General features: G+C 41.8%; 1 protein-coding gene across 6 annotated transcripts in view; it reads right to left on the bottom strand.

Annotated features, from left to right (window-relative positions):
* fat3a (FAT atypical cadherin 3a) overlaps nucleotides 1-24,001 on the bottom strand; it is a 156,708-nt gene that overhangs the window by 9,392 nt on the left and 123,315 nt on the right. For 3 of the 6 annotated variants that reach the window (XM_018701644.2, XM_051065371.1, XM_018701655.2), the window contains 15 exons: nucleotides 22,836-23,032; nucleotides 22,458-22,611; nucleotides 21,951-22,184; nucleotides 21,050-21,442; nucleotides 18,861-19,075; nucleotides 16,928-17,065; nucleotides 13,747-13,890; nucleotides 12,395-12,592; nucleotides 10,106-10,907; nucleotides 8,182-8,316; nucleotides 7,890-8,044; nucleotides 6,974-7,225; nucleotides 4,589-4,835; nucleotides 3,668-3,821; nucleotides 408-1,108 (listed from right to left, as the gene is read on the bottom strand). In XM_018701644.2, coding sequence (XP_018557160.1) covers nucleotides 408-1,108; nucleotides 3,668-3,821; nucleotides 4,589-4,835; nucleotides 6,974-7,225; nucleotides 7,890-8,044; nucleotides 8,182-8,316; nucleotides 10,106-10,907; nucleotides 12,395-12,592; nucleotides 13,747-13,890; nucleotides 16,928-17,065; nucleotides 18,861-19,075; nucleotides 21,050-21,442; nucleotides 21,951-22,184; nucleotides 22,458-22,611; nucleotides 22,836-23,032 — 4,119 coding nt within the window. The remainder of the gene's footprint in view (nucleotides 1-407; nucleotides 1,109-3,667; nucleotides 3,822-4,588; nucleotides 4,836-6,973; nucleotides 7,226-7,889; nucleotides 8,045-8,181; nucleotides 8,317-10,105; nucleotides 10,908-12,394; nucleotides 12,593-13,746; nucleotides 13,891-16,927; nucleotides 17,066-18,860; nucleotides 19,076-21,049; nucleotides 21,443-21,950; nucleotides 22,185-22,457; nucleotides 22,612-22,835; nucleotides 23,033-24,001) is intronic. The other 3 variants (XM_051065369.1, XM_051065370.1, XM_051065372.1) reach the window with 1 other exon arrangement.

Below are 24,001 nucleotides of genomic sequence, written 5' to 3'. Positions count from 1 at the left end.
AGTATAATGGACTCAGATTGGGGCCAAAAAATTCTGACATTTTAATTTACAGTGGGTTACAGTTACAGATAAGTACATCTAAGTATCTACATCTAAAAATCAAAATAAAATTACATTAAATCCAGGTAGGTCATTTAGAGACTGTTCATGGTATGACTTATATTTTGCACTGCATTAGGCTACACGGTGCAACTAATGAACAACACATCATTACATGAATTCAGTGTTTGTGGCTATCGAAATACCAAAAGAGACTGCTGCTAACTCTTCCCCCGATCTCTGTAATGCATACACTGAGCCTTTATGGTACGAACACATATGTCCACATAATATTACTCCGTTAACCTTAACTTATTCTCACTGTGCATTCCCACTGTAGCACATGGCAGAAAAACACACGCACTCACCCTCATCACTGTCCCATGGGCTCTTGCGTATGGAGTCACAGTCTGAGCGACAGGGTGACACGGGTGGTAGGTTGGGGGCCACGCTGCACACCACCACCCCCCTCCTAGTGGTTCCTGACAGGATCCTTGGTGACTCTGGGTGAAAGGTGCTCATCTCTGTGTGCTCCACGCCACGCCCATCCACCATCTTCTCCAATGTGGAGCGTGGGTCTCCTTGGAAACAGGGCGTGTATGCCATGGGCCTCACAGGGACCTGTGGGGGTCCCATCATCCCACCTCCCCCCACCACAGTGGGCTCGGAGTACAGGTTGAGAGGGTCTCCTGGTGTGCAGTGCAGGGTTTTAAACTGAACACCATTGGCCTTGTTGAGGAGTGCTGCAGTGGCCGGGTCCTGGACCAGAGACAGGTTGTTTCGCGAGTAGTTCTTCTGGAAAACCTTCTTGCGGAAAGCGATGAAGAGGATGATCAGGGTGATGATGACAAAAAGCACCACAGCGATGCCAATCAGTTCCTCTTTACCAACCACAGCATGACCTGCCTGCATGTTGGGGACGACAACCGGCCGCAGGCTGCAGCGCTGGCCCACAAAGCCCGCCGTGCAGTTACAATAGAAAGATCCATGAGTGTTGACACAGACACCACCGTTCTCACACTCGCCCTCTGGATTACTGCGGTCGCATTCATTCACGTCTTCCTCACAGCTGCAGGATGGAGGGATGGAAGAAAAAGGGAAAGAGACTGGTTTGAAATGACGGTACATGAAAACCTTTGGACTGCTGAATGACATGCTCCCAGGTGGATCAATTCCAGTACGATGACATGTACTGAGGACAGATCTACAGAGTAAACTCTGTGTGACACATAACATGTCCTCTGTTCTTAGTATGACAAAGATCCTGTGTGCTCACGAATCCATTTTTTAAAAAGTTCTTAACCTCAGCAAGTCAGTCATTACAAACTTCATAAAAACTTCATTTTAAATTCTAGTAAAGATCTCCAGAAAATGGGGAAAATGAGTAGAAAATGCATAAAACACTATGTTTCCATTTGATGTTATGATGCAGTCTTAAAGACAATGAATCAATAAACTTCTACTGAAATAAGTTGATAAACAATATGATCCTGTCAGACCATGTGTAATAAAAACAAGATGATTTTTCTGACCTTAAAGCTACCTCAAGGTTAAATAGTATTTTAAAGTTTTGACTGGTCTGTGCAGGGATTATCAACTCAGCAAAGTGGGCAACTGCCTCAGGGCAGGCAGAGAGAAAAAACTGAAGTACAGTCAACTAAAGTAGCTCTGTGATTGCTGACTGTGTCAAAATCAACTTTTTCAGCTTATTTTATTTAGTTTACACAGTGCTAAGCTAAAGCACATTCCTAGATAAAGTTGTGTTTTATCAGATTACTACTAACTAAGCTGTAGTCTGGTAGTAATGTTCTACTATAAGAATATTGCTTGGTCTCTATGTGTGTCAACTTGAAAGAGATGAGATGATGGTTATTAATCTCATGTCTTTGCTAGTATGGAGCTAAAGTCAGGATTTTGATAGCCTAGCTTAGCATAAAATGAATATCTCTAATGCTCACTAATGATCATGTTGTATGTCATGTGTTTACTTTGTACACTGACAGACTATCGTGCTGTTTCTTGGTGAACAGCAGTGACTGTGTGAAGCTTCCTGGAGTCTTGTCACAGTTGTCAGGTTTGGTACCACTGTGCCTGCGCAGAGATCAAAACCAGAACCTGTTCTTAATGATTAAATCTGGAAACCTGTGCTGTTACTGAAACACTGCACAGAAGTACTGGGTGGATGGATACACTGCTAAAACAAATAATATCTGGTATATACTCTCCACAAAGTTCCAAACTGACATCTTAATAACACAACTACAGATTTATTGATAGACGCCTCTGGACAGAACCATAGCTGTTTCCCCAGTACTTCCAGTCTTTATGCTAATCTAGGTTAACCATGTCCTGACTCTAGCTCCAGACTAAACTCCTTTAATGGGAAGTTGGGTGTGACTGGTTACATAAAAGCAGAACAGAGGGCAATAGCTGGGGGTGAGGGTAGAGCGTCAATTGGAGACCAACAGCAAATACTTTCCTCTGTGCCCCCTAAAAAGTGAATCTGATCACAAAGGTGAACAGTTGACAAGGTGTGACAGAGTCCACCAACGACACAAAGCTGCAACAGTTGCATTGGACATTTTGAAAAGCTGAACAAGTCAGGCTTTTGCTGAAGGATCAGCAGAGTCAGAGGGAGTGTCATACTGTTTGTATGGTTGTGTTTACAGTGATGCAGAGCTACTAAAAGTGAGTTTGTTTTAAGGATGCAGAACAGGTGGAGGACCAGAGACATGATGCATTTCGTGATGTGGGACATTTCTGGATCTAAGTAGCCTCCTGCTGGTTCACTGCCATGGGCTCTCCAGATGGAAACACAGGCTTATGATTCACCTACAAAACCACTTTAGATCTGAATTCATAAAAAAATCAAGCCTTGATGAAGTAAGTTAATCAACATGTGTGTAATACTGGTGAGAGAGAGAGAGAGAGAGAGAGAGAGAGAGAGAGAGAGAGAGGGCAAGCATGATTAGATTCATCACTGTATGCTCCTCTATGCTGTCAGCTGACACACTATATTTTCTTTGACAGTGAAGGAATTCTAATGGAATCTGGGAAATCTGACAAATAGGATCAAATGTTGTGTTTGAGGAAGGTGGGAATTGTAATTTATTACTGCCTCCCTGTGGCCAAGAACAGCACATGCAGTCAACAACATATTCTTTTCTTTAAGAACGTGCTCAATTTGTGGGTTACTACAGCTTGTTTTCTAAGCTAAAATGGTCAGTACTAAATGTACTGAGCTGTCATTTGAAACCAGATTAAAACTTTTGAAGCAGAGTGCAGAAGTTCTCAGTAACTGAAACAAACTGCAGTTGAACTTCAGTTCTTCAGTTTCTGAAGACTGAAGACTGAAACAATATGTTGTTGTTAGTTGCAACAACCGGGACTTGGATAAAATAGTGGTTATTAGAAAAAAATGTACCCATTCAACCCTGTCACATAAATCATTGTACACACACACGCAAAATGTTATGGTACAATACTATAGCTCCAAACCTGGACAAATAAAGTCTGTGTGGAGAGATGCTACTAGAGGCGTGTAATAAAATCTATTCTCCCAGAATGTGGGTGAAATGGCCCTTTAAGGACTTTCAGTTCAGGTTTGTGTGTTCGGACTGGAACTCACGTCAGGCCCTTGAAACCTCTCCTGCAGCTGCAGAGGAAGGCGTTGCCGATTGGCTTACACACGCCACCATTCTGACATGGGTTGGGAACACACGCTGTTATCTCCATCTCACAGCGCCCTCCAGTGTACTGGGGGTTACAGCTGCACGAGAACCCTGACAGGAGGGGGACAAGGAGACAGGCTTCATTAAAAATTCAGAGCAGTCAGTGTAATGTTTATAACACTATGCTAAAACACACACACCTTTGGGAAATCACAAAAGTGCACTCACACAGCATAATGAAGACACACACACACACACAAAGGTACACCAGTACATACAGGGGAATGGCTCTGACATGTAATCAGAGACACAACCTTTCTACAGCACTGTGTAAATGACAACAGTGGGCTGCGACAATTCCCAGGATGCTTTTCTCATTACAGTGTGAATGAGGAACATGAGGCGTGTGGGAAGTCTTACAGCAGCGCTCAGTGAGGCCTGCTGGCACTGTCACCTTACAACAAACACACACCTCTGCTGGGAACTCTGTGTACTACCACTGTTGCTGGTACTTTCACCAGCATCACTTTCTGGTCTTTCCTAGTACACTGAGGAGGTAGACTGGGCCATAGTGGGCTGAGTTAGCTTGGACTGATTACTGGTGATAAATGAGTCTGGGTTATTCAGATCTTCAAAGTGACTTCAAATTCACCTGGAGCTGTTGTTGGAGCAGTCAGGCATATTAAATCCCACAAAAAGACCCAAACCAACACTGAATGTTTCCTACTAACAAGTATGTGTGTATCTACATCATGATATATTTAATTTATCTGTGACATAAAGCTCCACATACAAACTGTTTAATCTGTTTTTCCTTTACATTCATCTTTAGCTAATGCCCAGTTGCAGTAAAAGTTGCTGTACTTCCTTTTACTCACCACCAGAGGGCAGGCTGGTGCAAGTGGCTCCATTGCGACAGGGCTGCTGCAGGCAGGCGTCGGGGTAGAGGATGCAGCCCAGCTTCAACTCTGTCAGACCCACCACCTCTGCATAGCGTGAACGTTTGTTTTGCAGTGGCAGCTCATTGTTGTTCAACATGACTGAGTCCAGGCAGCCCTGGAAACCCTCAAGTACCCGTGGATCCTTCTGGGAGTCCATGAGGCTGCGAGAGTTGGGGTGCTGCACCTGTTGTAAGAGAGGTTAGGAATTCATAGATTAACTTACAAACACACCCACAAGCTGTGAAAACTGGACCAAGTGGGGGACAAATGGAGGAGCAGAAGAGTGCTGGGTTGGACTTTCATCATTCCTGTCAACATTCAGCCACAGAGCAGCTCCACAGCCTAACCACATTCTGGTTTCCAAACCTCTACTTTTGGAAGGGAAATAAAGATAAAATCAAAATGTCATCTACAATACAGTGAGCTTGTGGAACATAGATAGGTCTAATGATAGTTAAGAGAACTGGGTTAAACTGTGCAGGGCTGTAACTTAAAAAATACTCCAGTTGGTCCCTCAGCAATCCAAAACCAAGGTCAAGGTCATTACTATCATTATTAATATTGCTTATATATGGTTACCTTCACTGTTACCCATGAAAACATAGTGTGTGTATCCTCAAGGTCTAATAATGTGATGGAATGTATTTCTTTCCTCAAAATGATGATTTCTCAAAAGCCTACCTCTGTTGTATTACAATCATGTGTCCTCAAGTGTCCTTGATAGAGGGAGAGACAGATAATGTTGTTTGTATCTTTATTATAAGGAGCTTTAGTGTTTTTGAGGAGAATACTAAGTGTAGACATAAAGATGATGTGATTTTTGACTTTTGAAATCTGAAATACTCTCCAGTGGAGGAACGTTTTCAGTCCTGCACACAGCCCTGACAACTCCACCAGTAAGTTAGGACAGCGATAAAAATTTAGTGGTCTTTAATGTAAACAAGAGCAGAAACTTGGATTCAGACAGATTTTCATCACACATGAAAATAATGAGCTTGATAGAAAAACAAACAAAAAAATCAGTTGCTGAACTGCAGAACAAGTGCTCCATCACTTAGAGACAAACCATTATTTCAGTTTGGTTTCAAATATAACCATTTCACAGAGTCAGCCACATGTTTACTACTAGAAAATATAAAGCAGTCACTTGATAAAGGACAGTTAGTAGGTGAAGTGTTTCTAGATTTAAAAGAGGCATTTGGCATCATAAATCACAACACCTTCAGTTCAAAACTCTCAATGTTCAGTTTGTCAAAATGGTCACTGTCATGGTTTGACTCATGTTAAAAGGGTCATGAACACTGTCTTGTGATTAATAACATCAAGTCTGCTTTGAGACATTGTTTGGTTTCACCCTTCTCAGTTTGTATATTAACGACTGACGACTCCAGAAATCTGCCCTGTTATAGATCTTCAGACGTACACTGACGACGCAGTGTGATGCCACTGCAGATAAGCTAACAGAATCAAAGTATCAGCCTGGCTTGATGCCTCCTGTTTGATGTTAAACAACAAGAGAACAGAGTCTATCTGTTTTTCTTTTGAAAAGTTACTTGCATGTTGGAATTAAAGGTGAAAATATTTAACAACTAACAGAGGTGAAGTACTTTGGAATATTTAAATTAAATCAATTTAAAAAATTAAGTTAAAAAGATTTGTAAAATGACTAAGGCTGAACTTGATGATGACATGATAAAAAATTGCATGACATTTGACTGTGTTTTGAATTTCATTGATTTCCGTTATGTAAATGAAATGTAAATGAACTTCTCAAACTCTACAAATACATCAAGAGACTGCAGCTCTGCAGCAGAACCACAAGAGCAGCTTTGAGTGGCAACTGTAAAGTTTCATCCTGCAAAACATCTTTTGCTCAAACAGCTTTTTCTGTGAGCAAAGTCCTGGAAATACGAGCCAAACCTGACCTCTGACTAGTTTTCTGTAGCTATGTTACTACTAAATGTGTGTTTTATTATGTCCTGTTGTTCTCAAGTAAACTTTTTCTTATTCCCTCCCTTTCTTTTTACCTCACTACTCTATTTTTCTGTAAATGTGTATTTTATTGTATCTTCTTGTACTTGGTTTATCTTTTTATTCTTTTTACCTCACTGTTTTAATCTCTCTCTTATTTTCACAAAGGCCCCTCTGGGGATGGTTATTGCAAATCAGCATCTGCTATAAACAGTTGCACTTGATACGTGCACTGGATGGCTGTTTTCAATCATGGTCTATGTATACTGCATCTGTCCCTATCAAATAAAGCAGTAATGATAATAATGATGATTACCTCCATATGGCAGCTAGAGCTACTCATGGACTTACCAGTGCTCCAAAGTAGATGGTTCTATCCGGAGCGAGTGGTTGTATGTATGGAGGTCCACGGCGCTGCTCAACGTAGCTGTCATCCAGGGCCAGGCTGCTGAAGTTACGGTTCAGCTCCAGTGCCACAGTGTGCCAGCTACCATCACTGATGCGACGGCCCGAGATTCCCAACATGTTAGGACTGTCACCACCTCCGCCCCCAGCCCCACCAAGGCCACAGGCCAGCTGGAACCACAGCTTCCCTTCTTCCAACTGCTCACACACACACACACACACACACACACACACACACACTTTAATGTTGCAGAGTACATCTAATCAGGAAATTCATTAAAGGCAAATCTTCACATCTTCTATCAAACTATCAAACAAAAATCCCTTGTTAGGATTATTTTCATGGAAAGACTGTTTTCTTTCTTTCTAATTAACAGTTATGGCTGTGCATAACAAGTACACACTCTAGATGCTTCTGCAACTTTGCAAAATGCATTTTCCTTGTGTTTTCATCATAAATATGGCATGTAAAGTATTCTAGAAAAATAGAGAAGAAAAAAAATAACAGAAAATAATGTGTTAAATTAGAGTGTTAAAGTTGTGCTGACAAGTTGTAATGAGAATCAGAAATACCTATCAAATACATCTTCTAATTACATCTAGTAAGTAAAATAAATTTAATTAAGTTAAAGATAATAATAGCTTAAACTTCAGATTTAAAAGACTGACATTATACAAACATGCCAAATTACTTTAACATCATTTTTCCTTCCATTTATTTTACAGAGAGCAGAGCAACAGTTTTATGGCCTTTGTGAGGGAGCACTGACTGTCCCTTAAAAATGGAAGAGTACCAGCACCTGTGTGTGTGTGTGTGTGTGTGTGTGTGTGTGTGTGTGTGTGTGTGTGTGTGTGTGCATACCTTGAGGACAGTGCAGGGCTCAGTGTGTGTATACATTATGATTCCTCGGCTCTGCAGCGTTCTGATCCTCAGGCTGAGTTTCAGCTCCGTCTGCAGCCGGTCAGACAATCTGTACTTGATGTAGCTGTTACCTGAGAAACTCAGAGACGAATGGCCTGCACCCAGAACAATGCACATGTACATGACATTGTGAATATATTAAAAATGGTTTTATTTATTTTAAGTTGTTGTATTATTCTTATACATTTCTCAGAATTCTGTGTATTTCTTTCTTTCTCTCTGACTCACACACCTGCACACTCTCCCAGTTTGCCTGGTGGACACTGGCATGCGTAGCGCCCTCTGGTGGCCTCAACTGAAACACACTGCATGTCTGCCGGACACGGCTGGTCCTCACACTGTTCTGATAGGACAGCACAGCTAGCATCTGTTCACACACAGGGACAGAAAGATGACACACTTATTTTAACACCATTAACATAATGTCAGGGCATGAACAGTAAACAGTAAAACAGCCTTAAAATGAAAAGTCATATCAGGGGTTTGTCACTTTAAACAATTTTCATTTCTGTTTTCAATTTCTAAATTGATCTGGAAATCAGTACAAACAAATGATGTTAGTGTTTTAAAATATGAGTCCTCTCCTAGTGTAGCTGGCTTCAGCCCTGACACTACCTCTACATACGAGGTTTATTTTGTGGCATGAAGTATATAGAGTGTCTGCCAAATTACATTTAAATGCATTTGATCCTTGGTGTTAAAAGTTGATCGTAATGTACAGTAATGACATTATCAGTATAATCAAATCTGTAAAATTCCCTTTCTTCAGTACATGAAGGAATGACATGCTTGGCATCTCATGGTGCATGTTGTGCATGAAATGGATTGCGACACTCTCGGTAACCAGGAGGCACGTGAAGCTTTTACACCCACTTCTGCCCTGTAGTAACACACATACATACATACTAATTACTCCATTACTCCAGTGGTGTAGCTATTTGTTGTGACGGGGAGGGAGCCATGGCAGAAATAAAGCTGTGCATAAAACTGGTTTATCTTAGTAGGGAACAGCGCATTAGTATTGTTCTGCTGGAGTAAAAACAGATGAGCCTGACCTGCAGACACACCTTTGAAACTCAGTCATGAGGCCACATTCAAACAGACATCTGCCCTGTGGCTGTGTTGTTTGATGTACTGGTTAGACGGTGAAATGCGATCAGTTGAGGAATGGGATTCACTGTCACTGCAGTGCCTTGGTGGATTACATCATGTAGTGTTGATTAATAAATAAAACTGCAATTACTATGCTCATGTAGAGGTCAGAGGTCACTCATGCAGAGTGATCCACATGACGTACTGTTGAGAAAAGATCTGGTCCAAGGCTGGAGTTTCAGCATAATTACACGTCATGTCAGCTGGATTATGAATGAGGTCTTTAAAGTCCCACTTTCATTCTGGCTGTGTATTCTGGAATAGTGGTCGACCAATTGTTCGGGCTGATCTCTGACATTTTGAGATAATCTGTGCTCACTGGGCCAATTAACAAATAATATCTACAGATACATCTGCAGGTGGTTAGTGCTCCCCCCTGTGTCATTTTCAGCATTCTACAATAAACATACTTTGAACAGGCAGACTTCAGTGGGTGCTGTGGAACACTGGGAAACCTGTCAATACTGTGATGTTAATGGTAAGACTTCAGTTCCTTGTTTTCAAAGCTCAATATCTTGGCCACTCTTAGCTTGTACAATGTTTACTATCTGTATAATCTGATTGATTCTGGTAAAGAGTAAAGAGAGAATGAGAAAATGTGAATAATTGTAATTGTAAAGGTATCAAGCCCTTAACCAGCTAAACTACATTACAGGACTCAACTCCCATGATGTAAATGTTATCAACCTGCCAGCAATGTTTTGATGAACGAACATCATGAACTTCTAGCTAACAGAAGATGTCTCTGTGTGCATGTGTGTGTGTGTCTGTGTGTTTGCTGAGGGACAGTGGTGGATCTGTGGGACAGAATCTTTGCTCTGTTGTCACTTAGAAGATGATATGAGCAGGCCGTGCAATGTGAGAGAACAAAGGTATCATTTTTTAATGTGTTCGATGATTTAGATCAGCTATTTGGCTTGTAACGAACATCAACAGTACTATGTGAGACTTCAGACTTCTCAGACTTCTCAGCCTAGCCACATGTATGAAGTTCTATCACTCACCATTGCAAGTGCAGCGCGACGTTCGGTGGAAGCGTGGTGAGACAAAGCTGACCCGTGGAGTGCTGTATGTAGCCAGGTTGTGTGAATCCAGGATGATGCTCTGTTCACACTGCGCCCCGCGACATTCTAGTCCCGAGCAGTTCTTATCCAGGATAGCTGACACTCTGAGGACCTCCTCCAGCTGCCGCCGTGATGCGCTGAGTTTCTGAGTGAGGTAGGCCGCCTTGTAGTAGCCACCCCCTGCTGTTTCCACCGCGACCAGCATGTCCAGTTGCTGCGTCCCTCCAACTGGCTGCAGACTGAGCAGGTGCAGCGTGTCCTGCTGCTGCGAGGCTGCGGCCTGCTGAAGCACCTTTAACACACTCTTCAGATGCAACGCCACAAAGTCCTGCGGCGCCACGCTCTCAAAGCGCACTGTCACGGCCTCACGCAGCATCTCTGGTGTTGCCTGCTCCACGTGCACACTCACAGGCACGGGCACGGCGAAGCGCCCGTCACTGACACTGGCATTGAGAGAGTACCTGCCTGCATCCAGTCCACCCAGGGCGATGATCTTCCCATCACGAGGACTGATCTTAAAGAGACTGCGCTGGGCTGGGGGGGCGTGGCCGAAGGTCAAAGCATCGTAAGGGTCAGCGTCGGTGGCGTGCAGCTGGCCAATCACACCGCCAGGAAACTCATCCTCCATAGTGATGATATGAACCTCCAGTGGTAATGCCACTGGCCGGTGAAGGCTCTCCTCAATCACCCTGACTGTCAGCATGGAGGAGGAGGACAGACGAGGCTTCCCTGAGTCTGTCACCTGGGAGGAGGAGGGACATCAGAAGAAATAACAAATGACTTGATCATATCTCTCTATGTGACATCTCTACATAATCCTTACTTTGGTCAAGAAGTTAATTAACGGCAACTTACAGTGCATCTGGTATGTAAAACTTAAATCCTATATGGCTTTATTGCAATATTTTAGCATGATTGCAACCTTACATTTGTTGTTCTCCAATACCATCTACTATTGAAACTAATTGTGTAAACAAAATCTTAAGTAATTATCAATCAATGTTAAATGTTAAAAAAAGATAGTTTGGGATTTTCTCACATTCCATGTGAATAGCAATAGTTTCTGAAATTTCTCTTCCTTTCATCAGTTATACTTCAATCAATATTTCAGCTGCTTTCATCTCCTACTCTTCTGCTGATGTTTGAGTTGCTTTTGGTGTTTACTGCTTAAAGCTATACTATGAAGGGTTCTCCTATTAAACAATGTATAGACTCAAAAAAAAATAATGGTGCTCTATTTATCTGTTTATTTGTTTCTGGGCTGCAACCCTTGGACGGTGGGTGTGTAGCCCCAAGCCAAAAACAGAAAGTAGGGGTGAGGGCAGGAATCTATAAAAATACTGTGACCAGGTTACGTTGCTGTTTCTGTGCAGGTCTGTGTATCTGTTAGATAGAGTGCAGGGCTGAACCACACACACACAACACAGAAGTTTCAGCTACATTCACACAAATTGCAGCAATGCAGCACCTTCCTGAATTGTTGTGCAGAGGTGTGGGGACATGTTTACTTGTGCTTTGGAAAAGATCACAGTAAAATAATGTCTTATTTCTCTGATTCACTGCTTTGTTGTCACTATAACTGCTCCCTCTCTTCATTAACACTCTCACTCATTTAGCTAGGGAGGAGGGGCCAACTTTGAATGGCGTATTTACAAACAGCAACCAACAAATCCTGCATAGTATACCTTTAAGTGACAGTTTTAACTGCTTTCACTGCACTCCAGCTGTTACTTGAATTTCATTCAGCACTAACACAATTTTAACTGCCATCTCAACTTCTCTCAGTTACTCTATTTCAAGTCTTTTAGATGCATCTTTTTTAGCTTGTAGGTGAGACTGTAACTTCTACTGAACAGTTGTCATCAGTCACAAGTGACGCTTGTGAGATAATAGTGAACACTAAAACATTTTGTAACAGTAGCATGTGAAGACAAGAGTCATAAATCAGGAAACTGAGTCAGTAATGGTACATACACAGCAATATCTAGCTAGGGTTTGCTGACATTAGCTAACTTCAGCCACTCTAAGCTACTGGTCATACAAGACCAAAGACTGTTACAGTGAAAGATTTTCTGGAAGAAAACTGAACTGAACTGATTATATTTTTACTCAGGACAATGGTTCAGTTCTTTATATTAAGAACCATTTACTGACTCCCAGCAATAGTTATGCTAGAGAATGCCATCAGCAGCTCTGTAGGAGTGATGGTAAACAGTAGTTTAACTCTACCTGTATCTGAATAACATGTTCAGTTGCCAGGTCCCTCCTGAAGACTTGATTGGCTACCAGTGTTCCATCCTTCTCCAGCACAAACTCTCCACCTTCATTTCCTGACAGGATGCGGAAGTCAAAGGGCGGGCCATTGTGGGAGGAGTCCTGATCAATGACTGATAACTGCAGGATACTGGTGCCGATTGGCTTGTTTTCCTGGAGGTGGAGACACAACATGAGAGAGATCTGCCTGGTTGGGGATGCATTATGCTTGTTCACGTCATGATATTTGTTTCAGCAAGATGATGATATTTAAAGACAAGGCATGTTTATTTGCATTGCCTATTTCATACACAAAGGCAACTCAGAGTGCTTTGCATAATACATTACAAAACACTGGAAATTAAAAGAATAGAAACCTTTTAATTTCTGCATGAGAGTTGGTTTAAAACTTTCCTTTTTTGATAAAACATATAGTTAGGGCTGCCTCAGGCTTGCCTTGAAACACCCCTTAGTTATGCTGGCATAGGTCTATATTGCTGAGGGTCTTCCCATGATGCACTGAGTTCCTCTCTCCTTCTCCATCTGAACATATTCATATCCCATAAATGCATGTTAGTAACTCATTTTAACATTTTCTCTCTCTTGTCTCTTTTATTGCATCTGTGAAACTTGCATCGTGCTGTGTTATGCTCAGACTGTCATAATGACTTCAAACAAATTTTGGAATTAATTTTTGCACAAAATATGGACTGTGGAACTTGTATTCCATCAATTACACTGAAATGGCTTCAGGAAGAAATTTAGCTGGACTTCATATTTCATGGTCACACTAGTACCTTAAACCACATGCCAATGCATTAGACAATAGGAAAATCATTACTACTGGATGAATGACCTGACCTCAGAATGCCAAGCCTTACACAGTAATTACAGTATGTTAAAAAAAATAATTTACTATAAACATGCATTAACACTTAACTGATAACTCGGGTTTTATTTTCTGGTGTGGATGCTTTAAAAGGGAAAGGAGGCCTACTGAGGCTGCAAATTTTTGTGCAAGCTGACCAACTGCAGTTGGCATTATATTAGGGGCGGCTGTGGCTGTGCTGAAGTATTCTTGGGCGAGATCCCGAACCCTCCTTCACATATATATATATAGAACAAGTTCTGAATGTGCATGTGAATGGGTGAATGTCAGCTGTAGTGTAAAGCGCTTTGAGTAGTCAGTATGACCACAAAAGCGCGATGTAAGTGCAGACCATTTACTTATTAAACAGTAAGAGTCACTGAGGGCTGAATTTGAGTTAAAGTATTCTTGAACTAATACATCACATTCTTGTCTTTGTGTTGTCAACCATCAGGTATACCTGTATGACAGTGGTGAGGTTGGCTGGAGAAAAGATGGGTGGGTTGTCATTTATGTCAGAGATGTCTATGTTGACCATCACAGTGGATGACATGGGTGGGATTCCACTGTCCAGAGCTCTGATGGCCAATGAGTAGCTGGGAACCTAGAGGATATAATGGAGGATACATTAACCATGAGCACAAAGAACAAAACATATCATAAATATATCACACATAAGTTTCTGTAAACATGGTTGTCAGTTTAGGTTTTTGCCTTCATGCCACTCCTTGTGTTGACCTGAGGTAGGATGAAGAGATAGTGAGAGATAGACTTTTGGTCTTATTCTTTATGTCACTTTTTTAATGTTGGACAGCAATAGAGTGATAGCTTATTTTTCTTGGAGCCTTTCCCTATGGTGAAAAAGTAAAGTTTGTCCTGAGGGTGGCAGCAGAGAATAGGCAATGGGATATTAGAATTTAAAGCAATTATCTCTGAAGGAGACTGAAGATGTTCATAACATCTTCCTTTTGGATTTATCCTGTGTAAAAATGGATGGATGGTTTTGCCTGATTGTGAATCCTGAACCATAGCCATAGCCCTAGCCAGAAGACCAGAATAGTTACAGCCCAGTCTCCCTGTGAAATTCTGTTCAAACTGGAATTTCTTTTAAATTGTCCCTTTGTTCCTTTATATGATAATTCTAGTTTATTACAGGTCGGGTCTTTTTTATAATAACTTTGTACTGACCAGTTAATTGCTGAGATTTTGGACAACAATGTTACCAATAATCCTTCATTGTTCAGGAAAACTGTATGCATTCAAGTACAAGAAGCACAGCAGGTCAAAATTCAAGCAGAAATTGGGACTGTAAACTGTGATGGATGATTCTTTTAACTACATGCTGAGTACAGTGTCATAATGGGTAGAAATGACAGACATACCTATGAAACCTGCTAGATAAAAAAAAAAAAAAAATTAAAATGGTGTTTTAATTGAAGTGAAGTGCCCTGTGTGGGACACACTGCTACTGGATTTACTATTTGCCAAATAGTGTTGAGGTCATTTGCTCGTAGTCGGCAAAAAATTGTACTTCTTTTAAGGAGGAATAAGAGAAAGATGGGTTAACAAACTGATGTCCAATTGGGATTTTAATCTTCTCCTGACATAAATTTCTGCAGATAGGTTGATTGATGATCTTTGATATTTACTGTATGAGGAAATGAAGCGCCATGTCAGACAGCTTCTTCAAGCTCAACAGTATGAGACAGAGAGAAACTCAGGGTTGGTTGAAAGGAAAAACCCTACCAGTGAGCAGTTTAGCTTCACAGATTAACAGACTCAACAGAAAACTGAGTTTCCACAGTGGTTTATTCTAAAACTAGGCAAGCATGTGGCGATTGGTAGAAGAAGAGTGATCTGAAGCTGCCAGGTAACAGCCAGCCCCCTCTGTTGGCCAAAACAAGCACAATGTAAGATGACAATCTGTCTGCTCTGCTGCTGGTTTTTCTTTCTGATCTGTTTTTAAGTCATGCTTAAAAGTATTTCAAGGGAAAGGTCCAGCTGAGGACAGGCCACGGGGTCTGTCCCTGGAAAAGCGATGTCTGGTTATTCTATAGTAACATAAAGAGAAAGATATTTCCCTCAGGGGCTGGTAGAGACAAAAAACAGAGTTAAAAGAGAAGGAATACTGGGCATTCATCGGGTGAACACAAATACCACTGATCATGTTGCACCTGTTTGCCAATCAACCTAGGTTTATCAATTGACGAAAATATGTCAGTATTGTGTTCATAGCTTGTTAACATTACCTCCAAGTGGCCAAAAAAATCAGTTATTGCACTGTGTTCCACGGGGGTCGATAGGGTTAATGTTGCAAAACCCACAAAATCTGTAACCTCTGGCATAACAGGATACATACAGTGCACATTGATTTAATCATATATTAAGCAATAGTAACAGATGTAGAAGAGCTGTGAGTGGCAGATATAAAGCTTCTTGATTGGTTGATTGGTTCGGGACCTTTGATCATTTCATATAGTGTCTGAGATGAGAAACTCACTGGATCGACTTTCATGTTACAGAACAAAGACAGTGCTTATGCATATGGTTTTCTGAGGGAGAGCTGAGAATGTTTAAGTTCACATTTACAAACACACACACACGGATACACACGTCTTGTTTCACTGGCATGCTGCTCAGTCTTCACAAAACCCGCTGCAGGATATTTTTCTGTTTCTCCACATTGCTTTATAATAAAGAGCTAATGAAGCACACAGAGGAGGAATGCAACAGCAGCAACAAAACAATATTCTGCTGCCTGAGATGTATGAGAAAATAAACCTCAGTAGTAAACAACTATGACCTGCTTAGCAGAGAGGGAGTGGGGGTGGAGGGAACAGAAGGACCTGTATGGAAATGAGAGGGGAAACATATGTAAGCACACCTACACATAAACACACATACCTAAGTATTAATGCATAGACACATGGATGGACACATCAGCATTACACACATGCTCACACACACACTCACACACAGAGAAAGCTGCTGCTCTGTGTGTGATAACCCCAAACACACTTTCATCAGCCAAAAGCTTTGATCTCCCACACGCCCCTGCACTCTCTTTCTGAGCACGCTCAGACGGCTCATCGACCGCACTCATGAATACTTTATGATAGGAATATGAACATTTCTGAAGTTTTGAAGCACTGCAGAGGAGAAGGAGATGAGGAAGAAGCAGATGATAAGAAAGAAGGGTGAGAAAACAACTCAGGGGAGGGGACAGGTGGGGGTGGTGGGTTCATGTCTTCCATCTTTTTTTCCTGCAGCAAATTAAAGAGCTCGAATTCAGAGCTTTCTGCTTGTGTTTCCTGTTCAAGTGTGATTAGCTGCCATCTGGTCAGAGATCAGTCTCATAATAAATCAGCTCCTTGTGAGTTCTATACATCAAAGATGGGCGACTATGATTGCTCACACTCTGCTGGTATTCACTCAGAGCAAACACTCCAGCAGCTCATTCCATGCTCATGCCTGTGAGGAGATGGTCAGCACAGTTGCATATCATGAGAACTATACCAACAGACAACACTGGAAACATGATGCATGATGTAGTTATCTACCAAGTAAAATAGAGTAAGAAGCTGGATTTTCATCGGCAGTTTTGACCGTGTGTGTGTGAGTGTGTATGAGTGTGTCCTCACTGTCTCACGGTCCAGCTGCTTGTTGACCTTGATGACCCCACTGAGTGGGTCAATGAAGAACTGGTTGTCTCTGTCTCCACTGACGATAGAGTAGAGGATAGCTCCATTCAGCTGACTGTCCACATCCTCTGCTACCAGCTGCAAACGTACACACACACACACACACATACACACACACACACACACACACACACACACACACAAGTAAGGTGAGTGAATATTTCAGTTTTCATGGAACAGTCACTAACTCACTGATCATTTGTTCCTGTCCTATACTTTAAAAAAACATGCTTTCTAAAGATAATTGGATGAAATATTTTTTATGATTCTATTAACATTTAGGGGCAATCTTAAAGCGCATGACCTCTACATTGTATACCACCATCTTCTAAAAAACATCCATATATATCAGCCATCTTCTACAGAGTGGTCTGCTGGGGCAGCAACATCTCAACGGTGGACAGGAAGAGACTGGACAAGCTGATCAAGAAAACCAGCTCTGTCCTGGAGTGCCCCCTCGACCCCGTGGAGGTGGTGGGAGAGAGGAGGATGTAGCTTTGCTCCTGATGGACAACGAGCTCCACCCCATGCAGGACAGTCTGACAGCACTGAGCAGCTCCTTCAGCGATAGGCTGCTTCACCCAAAGTGTGTGAAGGAGAGGTATCACAGGTCCTTCCTTCCTGCTGCTGTCAGACTCTACAACCGGCACTCTATGTATAAAGTCCTGTCTATATTGCTCTTCTGTTAATATTTTTTATTACATTGTTATATTTGTACTGTTCTTATGTGTATAATTTTTATAGCATTATCTTGTTTTTATCTCGTCTTTACTCGTCTTTATGTCTTTTTCTATCTATATTTCAATCACTTACACTGTAATGTAAATGTGATGTAAATTTCCCCATTGTGGGACTAATAAAGGATTATCTTATCTTATACAGGCCTCTCTCTCATACAAACACAGAGTGGTTCAGGAATGAATCCTAAAACCCTGAAGTAAGTTAGCATTCTTGCACTTCCTGTTCCCTCATCCCAAAGTCAGTGGGTTTTTGGTTAAATGTGTGAAATAAGGCCTGTGGTTTTAACACAAGCTCAGGATATTTTGTTGGTCTCAGTTTATTTTCTGCAATAATCCAAAACCCAATGAAAAGGTCGCATTGGCTTTTTGTCGAGGGAACCAGGGTGATGCTAGCTTCCAGGTTGGCCTACAGAAATATGACATCCCTGCACCACACTAATGCCTTTAAAGACAACTATTTCAAGAACACTACTGAACAGAGCTATTTCACTGAAGACAAGCAGCTAGTCTTACTGTATTTCTGCACAGAGAAAAACACAATGTAACAGATAAAGAGATAATGTGCTGACTAAGAAGACATAAAGGTCTTAAATTCTGTAAGTAGAACTAGCAACACAACCACAATTTTGCTAAAGTCCTCTTGAGGGTATCTGGTGTGTGAAGTTGCCTGAGATACCAAAGGAAGCTAAATAAAAAATGGAAATATTCACCCTCTAGAGATCAGTAATTTGCTCAGAAAATGTCACAGCAAACTCCACATTAGATTTTGATATTTCTTGAGTAAAGGTGGAAACATTGGTGGTGCTAATGAAAAGGTCACACAGCATGATGATCTAACCTCTGGGGAGCATTCAGAGCAAATTTAACAAAAATCCAGCCCTTAGAAAAGTGTTGGTTGAGGGAATTTTTACATAATGATGTTGCAACAGAAGAAGTCAGGGGCTCACAAGAAATATTTAAAAATCACTGCACCATGAACATCCTATCATCCTACAGTATTAAATCTCATGGTGATATGGCTAGTGGTTGAAAAGATACTTTATTCTGGATGAAGTGTTGGGTAATGCCTATGGACCACTTCCTCCTCAGGCCTTCCATGCATGCAGGGAAAACCTGACTGACTTTGAACTTACCTGGACAACAGATTCTCCAATGGTGGCATCCTCTGACACCACTGCGCTGTAGAGGTCACGGCTAAACATGGGTGCATTGTCGTTGACATCCGTCAGGTTTATATTCACTGTAGTAATTGCGCTCAGTGGTGGCATGCCACCATCACGAGCCTCCACTGTCAGGAAGTAGTCCCTGCAGGTCTCATAGTCCAGAGACTGGGCAACTAAAATGGCACCTGGGAAGAGTGAGGAGAGAGGGGAAACAGACATACGTGTAAAGCGGGAATTTGAATCAAAATATTATACGGGGTAGTGAAGAAAATGTTCTTAAGGTCTACTATTAAATGCAAATCTCTCATTTTGAGTTTCTGGCTGCACAAAGAGTTTAGTTTTGTTTTTCATTGTCATCAAATCCCACTGAAAGAGCCAAGCCATCAATGAATGTCTCCTACAAACAAGTGTTGTCTGTGTATCTACAGCCTGATACATCATACTTGCCTGAGCCATAGAGCTCCATGGTTGTCAAAAAACTATTGAAAACACAACCACGCTGTTACACTGGGTGACATGTTCCTTCATCACACACATACTGTGTGTTCATGGTGATTTATTTTGACACAGTCCCACACACACTGTCCTGCTGCCCCAAATACTCACTAAAACTAGGAAGCACGTTGAGCCAGCTTTGATATCAAGCAGGCCTGCTCTCTACTACCCTTTGGTGAAAATTCAGTTGACATCCTTTGTTTTAGATGTCTGAAGAAATAGCCATTTGAATGTAAACGGCTTTTAAAAATTGGCCTCCACTGGTTCAAAGTGTTTCAGCTGAGAAAGCTCAGAAAGCAGGTACAGAGTTAGTTGTTGCTCAGGATGATTTGAGGAAAGCAGAGCTTGGTGCATACCAGAGTATCCTGAAAACCTACAAAGGGAAGTTTTGTGTTATTAGGCGACAAACTCAAGAATCATATCTGAAGACCTGTGCTGCCTGTGAATGCACAGAGCAACTTTTTGTTGGGATGGACAATGAATGATGACCCAGATCCCTCTAGAATTTTTGGCTTAGTTTCTGTCTGTGCCTATTCTAAATGTACTCAAACCATCACTGAGCTCAGTGGATGACTGTAGAAATGAGGAGAGGACCGGAATAGACCTGACTGAGTTGACAAAGCCTAACCATTCAGGTTTCAGGTCAGGCCTGCATTCTTTTCTTGTTGACTGACCACCACAGATATCTCTAGTATGTACAGTGGTATGGACATATTTTCATGGATTGGTTGGTATTGGCTGAAAGAAAGCCTGTTGTGCTCTGATCCTGTCTTCACCCTGATCTACTATTCTGTCCACATCCACCTACTAGTGTTGCAGTGCTGCTTTGCTCAATGAGGATCAGGCTCCACAGTGCAGCATACCACTGCATATCCAAGGGAAATTCAGTTTGTGATTGTGAACAATTATTTAAGCACAATGGTGTAAGTGACTCCAAGTTCAGACATAGAGTTTGGCAAAATACACAGATTATTTAACTCGTGCACTAACAAATCTGTTATCTTTCTCCTCTCACTTTCTTAGCAGCAAAAAGTGTAAAAGCATTAGCTCCCTTTACATCTGGTTTGGGCTCCATTAATTCCAGAGAAAACTATCTGGCTGGTCAATGTTCCTGTCAGCTTTCATTTTTTTTAAATTGAAAACAGCTGCAATTGCTGTAAAAGAAGATCTGGGGAGAACTGCAGAGTTGGTGGTAATTCTCTGTGGGTTTGTCACTATGCACAGTGCCTTTTTGCAATTCCTCGTGGCAGTATTAGAAAAGACATGCCGAATTGAGAGTAACACATGGCTCGCAGGAGTTAAGGACCCATAGTGAAAGTGACTGAAGTGAATATGAATGTGAACAGTGATATAAGTATAGCTCCATATAGCTCCATATACCCGCCATATTGATTGTGACTAACATGTTTTTTAATGCTCTGAGACACATACATACCACACGTTAGACTGGCATCTTGGTAGGGTTAACCCTAACCCTATGCCAATTAAGCTCATTGTCAATAACCAACACACCTCATTCCCAACTGGACTGCTTGCATTAGAAAAGCAGTTTGAACAATACAAAAGTGAAGGAAAAGTGAGAGAAAGGAACCTGTTATAATGTACATTAAATTAGAAAAAATAATGATGGATAACTAGTACAGAGATGTGGTTAGCACACTCACCGGTCAGGGGGTGGATGTGGAACTTCCCATGCTCATTGCCTGATCGGATACTGTAAGTGATCTCAGCATTGGTTCCAATGTCCTTGCTGGCAGCATGAACTCTCAGAACTTCAGTTCCCACTCCCACATCCTCCGGCACTGTCGCCAGCTGGTCACGGCGCTCAAACACAGGTGGGTTGTCATTGATGTCCAACACAGTGATCGTGACATTGACCAATGAGGAGAGAGGCAGCGGTGAACCCTGATCAGAAGCACTGACTGTTATCTGATAAGCTGGCTGGACCTCGCGGTCGAGAACACGTTCCAGGACCACAATGCCCGAGGATTTATCAATGGAGAAGGAACCTCCTGCAGAGTCAGCCAGGGAGTAGACCACCATACGGCCAGGACCTGCTGCAGAGCCAGAAGAGTATCAGTTACACAGGAACAAAAATACTTGTCATATTGTTAATGACAGTTTGACAGTCATACCCAGTTATACAGTAATTGGCCAGCTGTGTGGAGGTGAGAAAGCAGACAATTCTTTTTTGTAACCTCTATCTTTTTTATTCATTACACAGCTACTTCTGTCACTTTCCATGTCAACAACCACGTGCAATATCATTACTGTTACTATTACTGTTGGTAGGTATGCTTTGTTATCTGAAGTTGCACCATTAATTGTCCCCTTTTCTCCTTTAATCTCTTTACACATGTGATCTTTGGATTTACCTCTGCCTCCATTTTATGCAGCTTTTGAACTGCATCTATGTCATTTGTCTGTTATTCTAAATTAAGGTACTTGCAATACATTTTCTGTATGAAGGATTTCTTATAAATAAAACTAAATTTGAAGCACTTAAAATAGTGGTAACAGCAGGAGTAGTAGCAATAATATTAGCAGTAGTAGCAGTGGTATCACCTTCATCAGGGTCTATGGCCTGGATGCGGGTGAGCAAGGCTTTGGTGGCAGTGTCCTCGTAGACGCTGGCGGTGTACTGTGACTGGGTGAAGATGGGAGGATTGTCATTCACATCAGTCACTGCCAGCTGCACCTCTGCACGGCACCACCTCCCACCACCATCAGTTGCCTGGGCAACCAGATGGTAGTTGGGCGTCATCTCATGGTCCAGAATCACAGATGACTTGATCTCACCTGGTCAGGTTAGAAACAACATGTGAAACATTAAGAGATGGAGTGAAAGAGGAGGGCATGACAGTCTGTCACACAAGTTCTCAAGTATCCACATGATTAAATGTGTGTTTAAGCTGGTGACTTGGCCCCATAACAATCCAGCATTTCACTCCATGCTGGATTGCTTTAAGTAGCAAATTATGCCAGGTCAGTTAAAAAGGGCTATGTGCTGAGTGTTGTACCAAGAGGAATGTATTGTATGGGTGTGTTTTCAAAGCCAAACTATATCCACACCAGTGTCTGGGTCCATGCTAAAGTCCTGGGATCCAGAACCATGTAGGGAGTACTGGATCCAGGCACTAATGCCCACATCTGCATCTGTGGCTCCAACCCTCAGCAGCACACTGTTGACTGGGATGTCCTCTGGAAAGGTAGCAGTGTACACAGCCTGTAGATACACACACACACACACACACACAAAACAAAGAAATAAAGAGATGCACTCAGTGGAATGAATATATGAAGAAATGCTGAAGCGCTAATCTTACAGTTAGCTAAATCAAAAAAATATGGCAGGCCAACAACGCATCTAAAACCATCGCTATTGTCTTTAATCATCACTGTGTTTGCATTCGTCCTTAAAAAAGAGAGCAGTATGGTTTCATTATTCACCTGGTCACAGATGGGGCTGTTGTCATTGGTGTCTATCACTGTTATTTCCACTGTTGCCTGGGAAACAAAGAGTCCATCACTGGCAGTTACATTGATGATGTAGAGGTTGCGTTCCTCCCTGTCCAGCAGCCCCTTCACATACATCTTCCATTCACCCTGAACCAGGCCCAGTGCAAACACACCACGATAGTTCCCACCTGGACAACATGAAAAAAGACATCCAGATCAGTAAAGAGTTTAGACATACAGGAGTTTGTAACTGATTTCCCCACAAATTGCTGATCACTACAATTTATATTAAATATACATCACATACATATAACTTCAGAGTGACATACATTTAACCAGAAAGTAAGACATCAATGTTATGTGTACAGGACTCATAGTTCTGTAACAGAGATACAGTTTGTTTTGCACAAGCAAAATTGTAATTTACAGTAAAGAGTTCTGTCAGTGTTCACATACAAAGTACTCCATTTATTTGCAGAGGTGGAGCAAAGTAGGGCTGCCCCCTAAAAGTTGATGATTCAACACATCTGTTGGGAAGACCATGATTCAAGTTGACAACTTGATGCACTTTTTTTTTTAGCTGCCTCACAGTTCAAACACAGAGCAATGCAGGAGCAACAGTACATGAGGCTGAAACAATCACAAAACAAACTGTGGTGGAAATAGAGATAGTGAAGGAAACAGAGGGCGGAGTGACAATGGGCAGCAGTGCAACTCACTTCTGTTGGCCACTCTGATACTCTTAGATCTGGTGTCAGTTAAGTTCTTGCTGCTGAGAGTGGCATGCCTGAAACTGGCGGACAACGCTGTCAGCACCCCAGCAGGAGAGACACTCCGCAGTGTGGTGGGATTTCATTACTGAGCTATGACCAAGATGTCAACCTTATGTCTACAGTGTTTCTGCTATAAACAATTTGTGGCGGCAACCTGTTGCTGGATAATTATTGCCGCCACTGCAGTGTCTTGAAGTCACAATTAAACAAGTCTGGACAGGGCTTTTACTTTGAAATGACAGTTACAGGAAGTAGAGACAGTGGTGACACCCAGTTGAGGTGAGAGAAAGAAGAGAAAAAGAGAGGGGAGAGAAAGGTCAATTAAAGAAGCTGACATTAAGATTTTTATTAATTAATGAAAATCACTCTGGTGGAACAAATCCT

This window comes from Lates calcarifer, linkage group LG21 (genome assembly GCF_001640805.2).
Source record: "Lates calcarifer isolate ASB-BC8 linkage group LG21, TLL_Latcal_v3, whole genome shotgun sequence".
NCBI lineage: Eukaryota > Metazoa > Chordata > Actinopteri > Centropomidae > Lates > Lates calcarifer.
The sequence above is the reverse complement of the archived record's forward strand: the minus strand, read 5'-3'. Positions and strand labels throughout refer to the sequence as shown.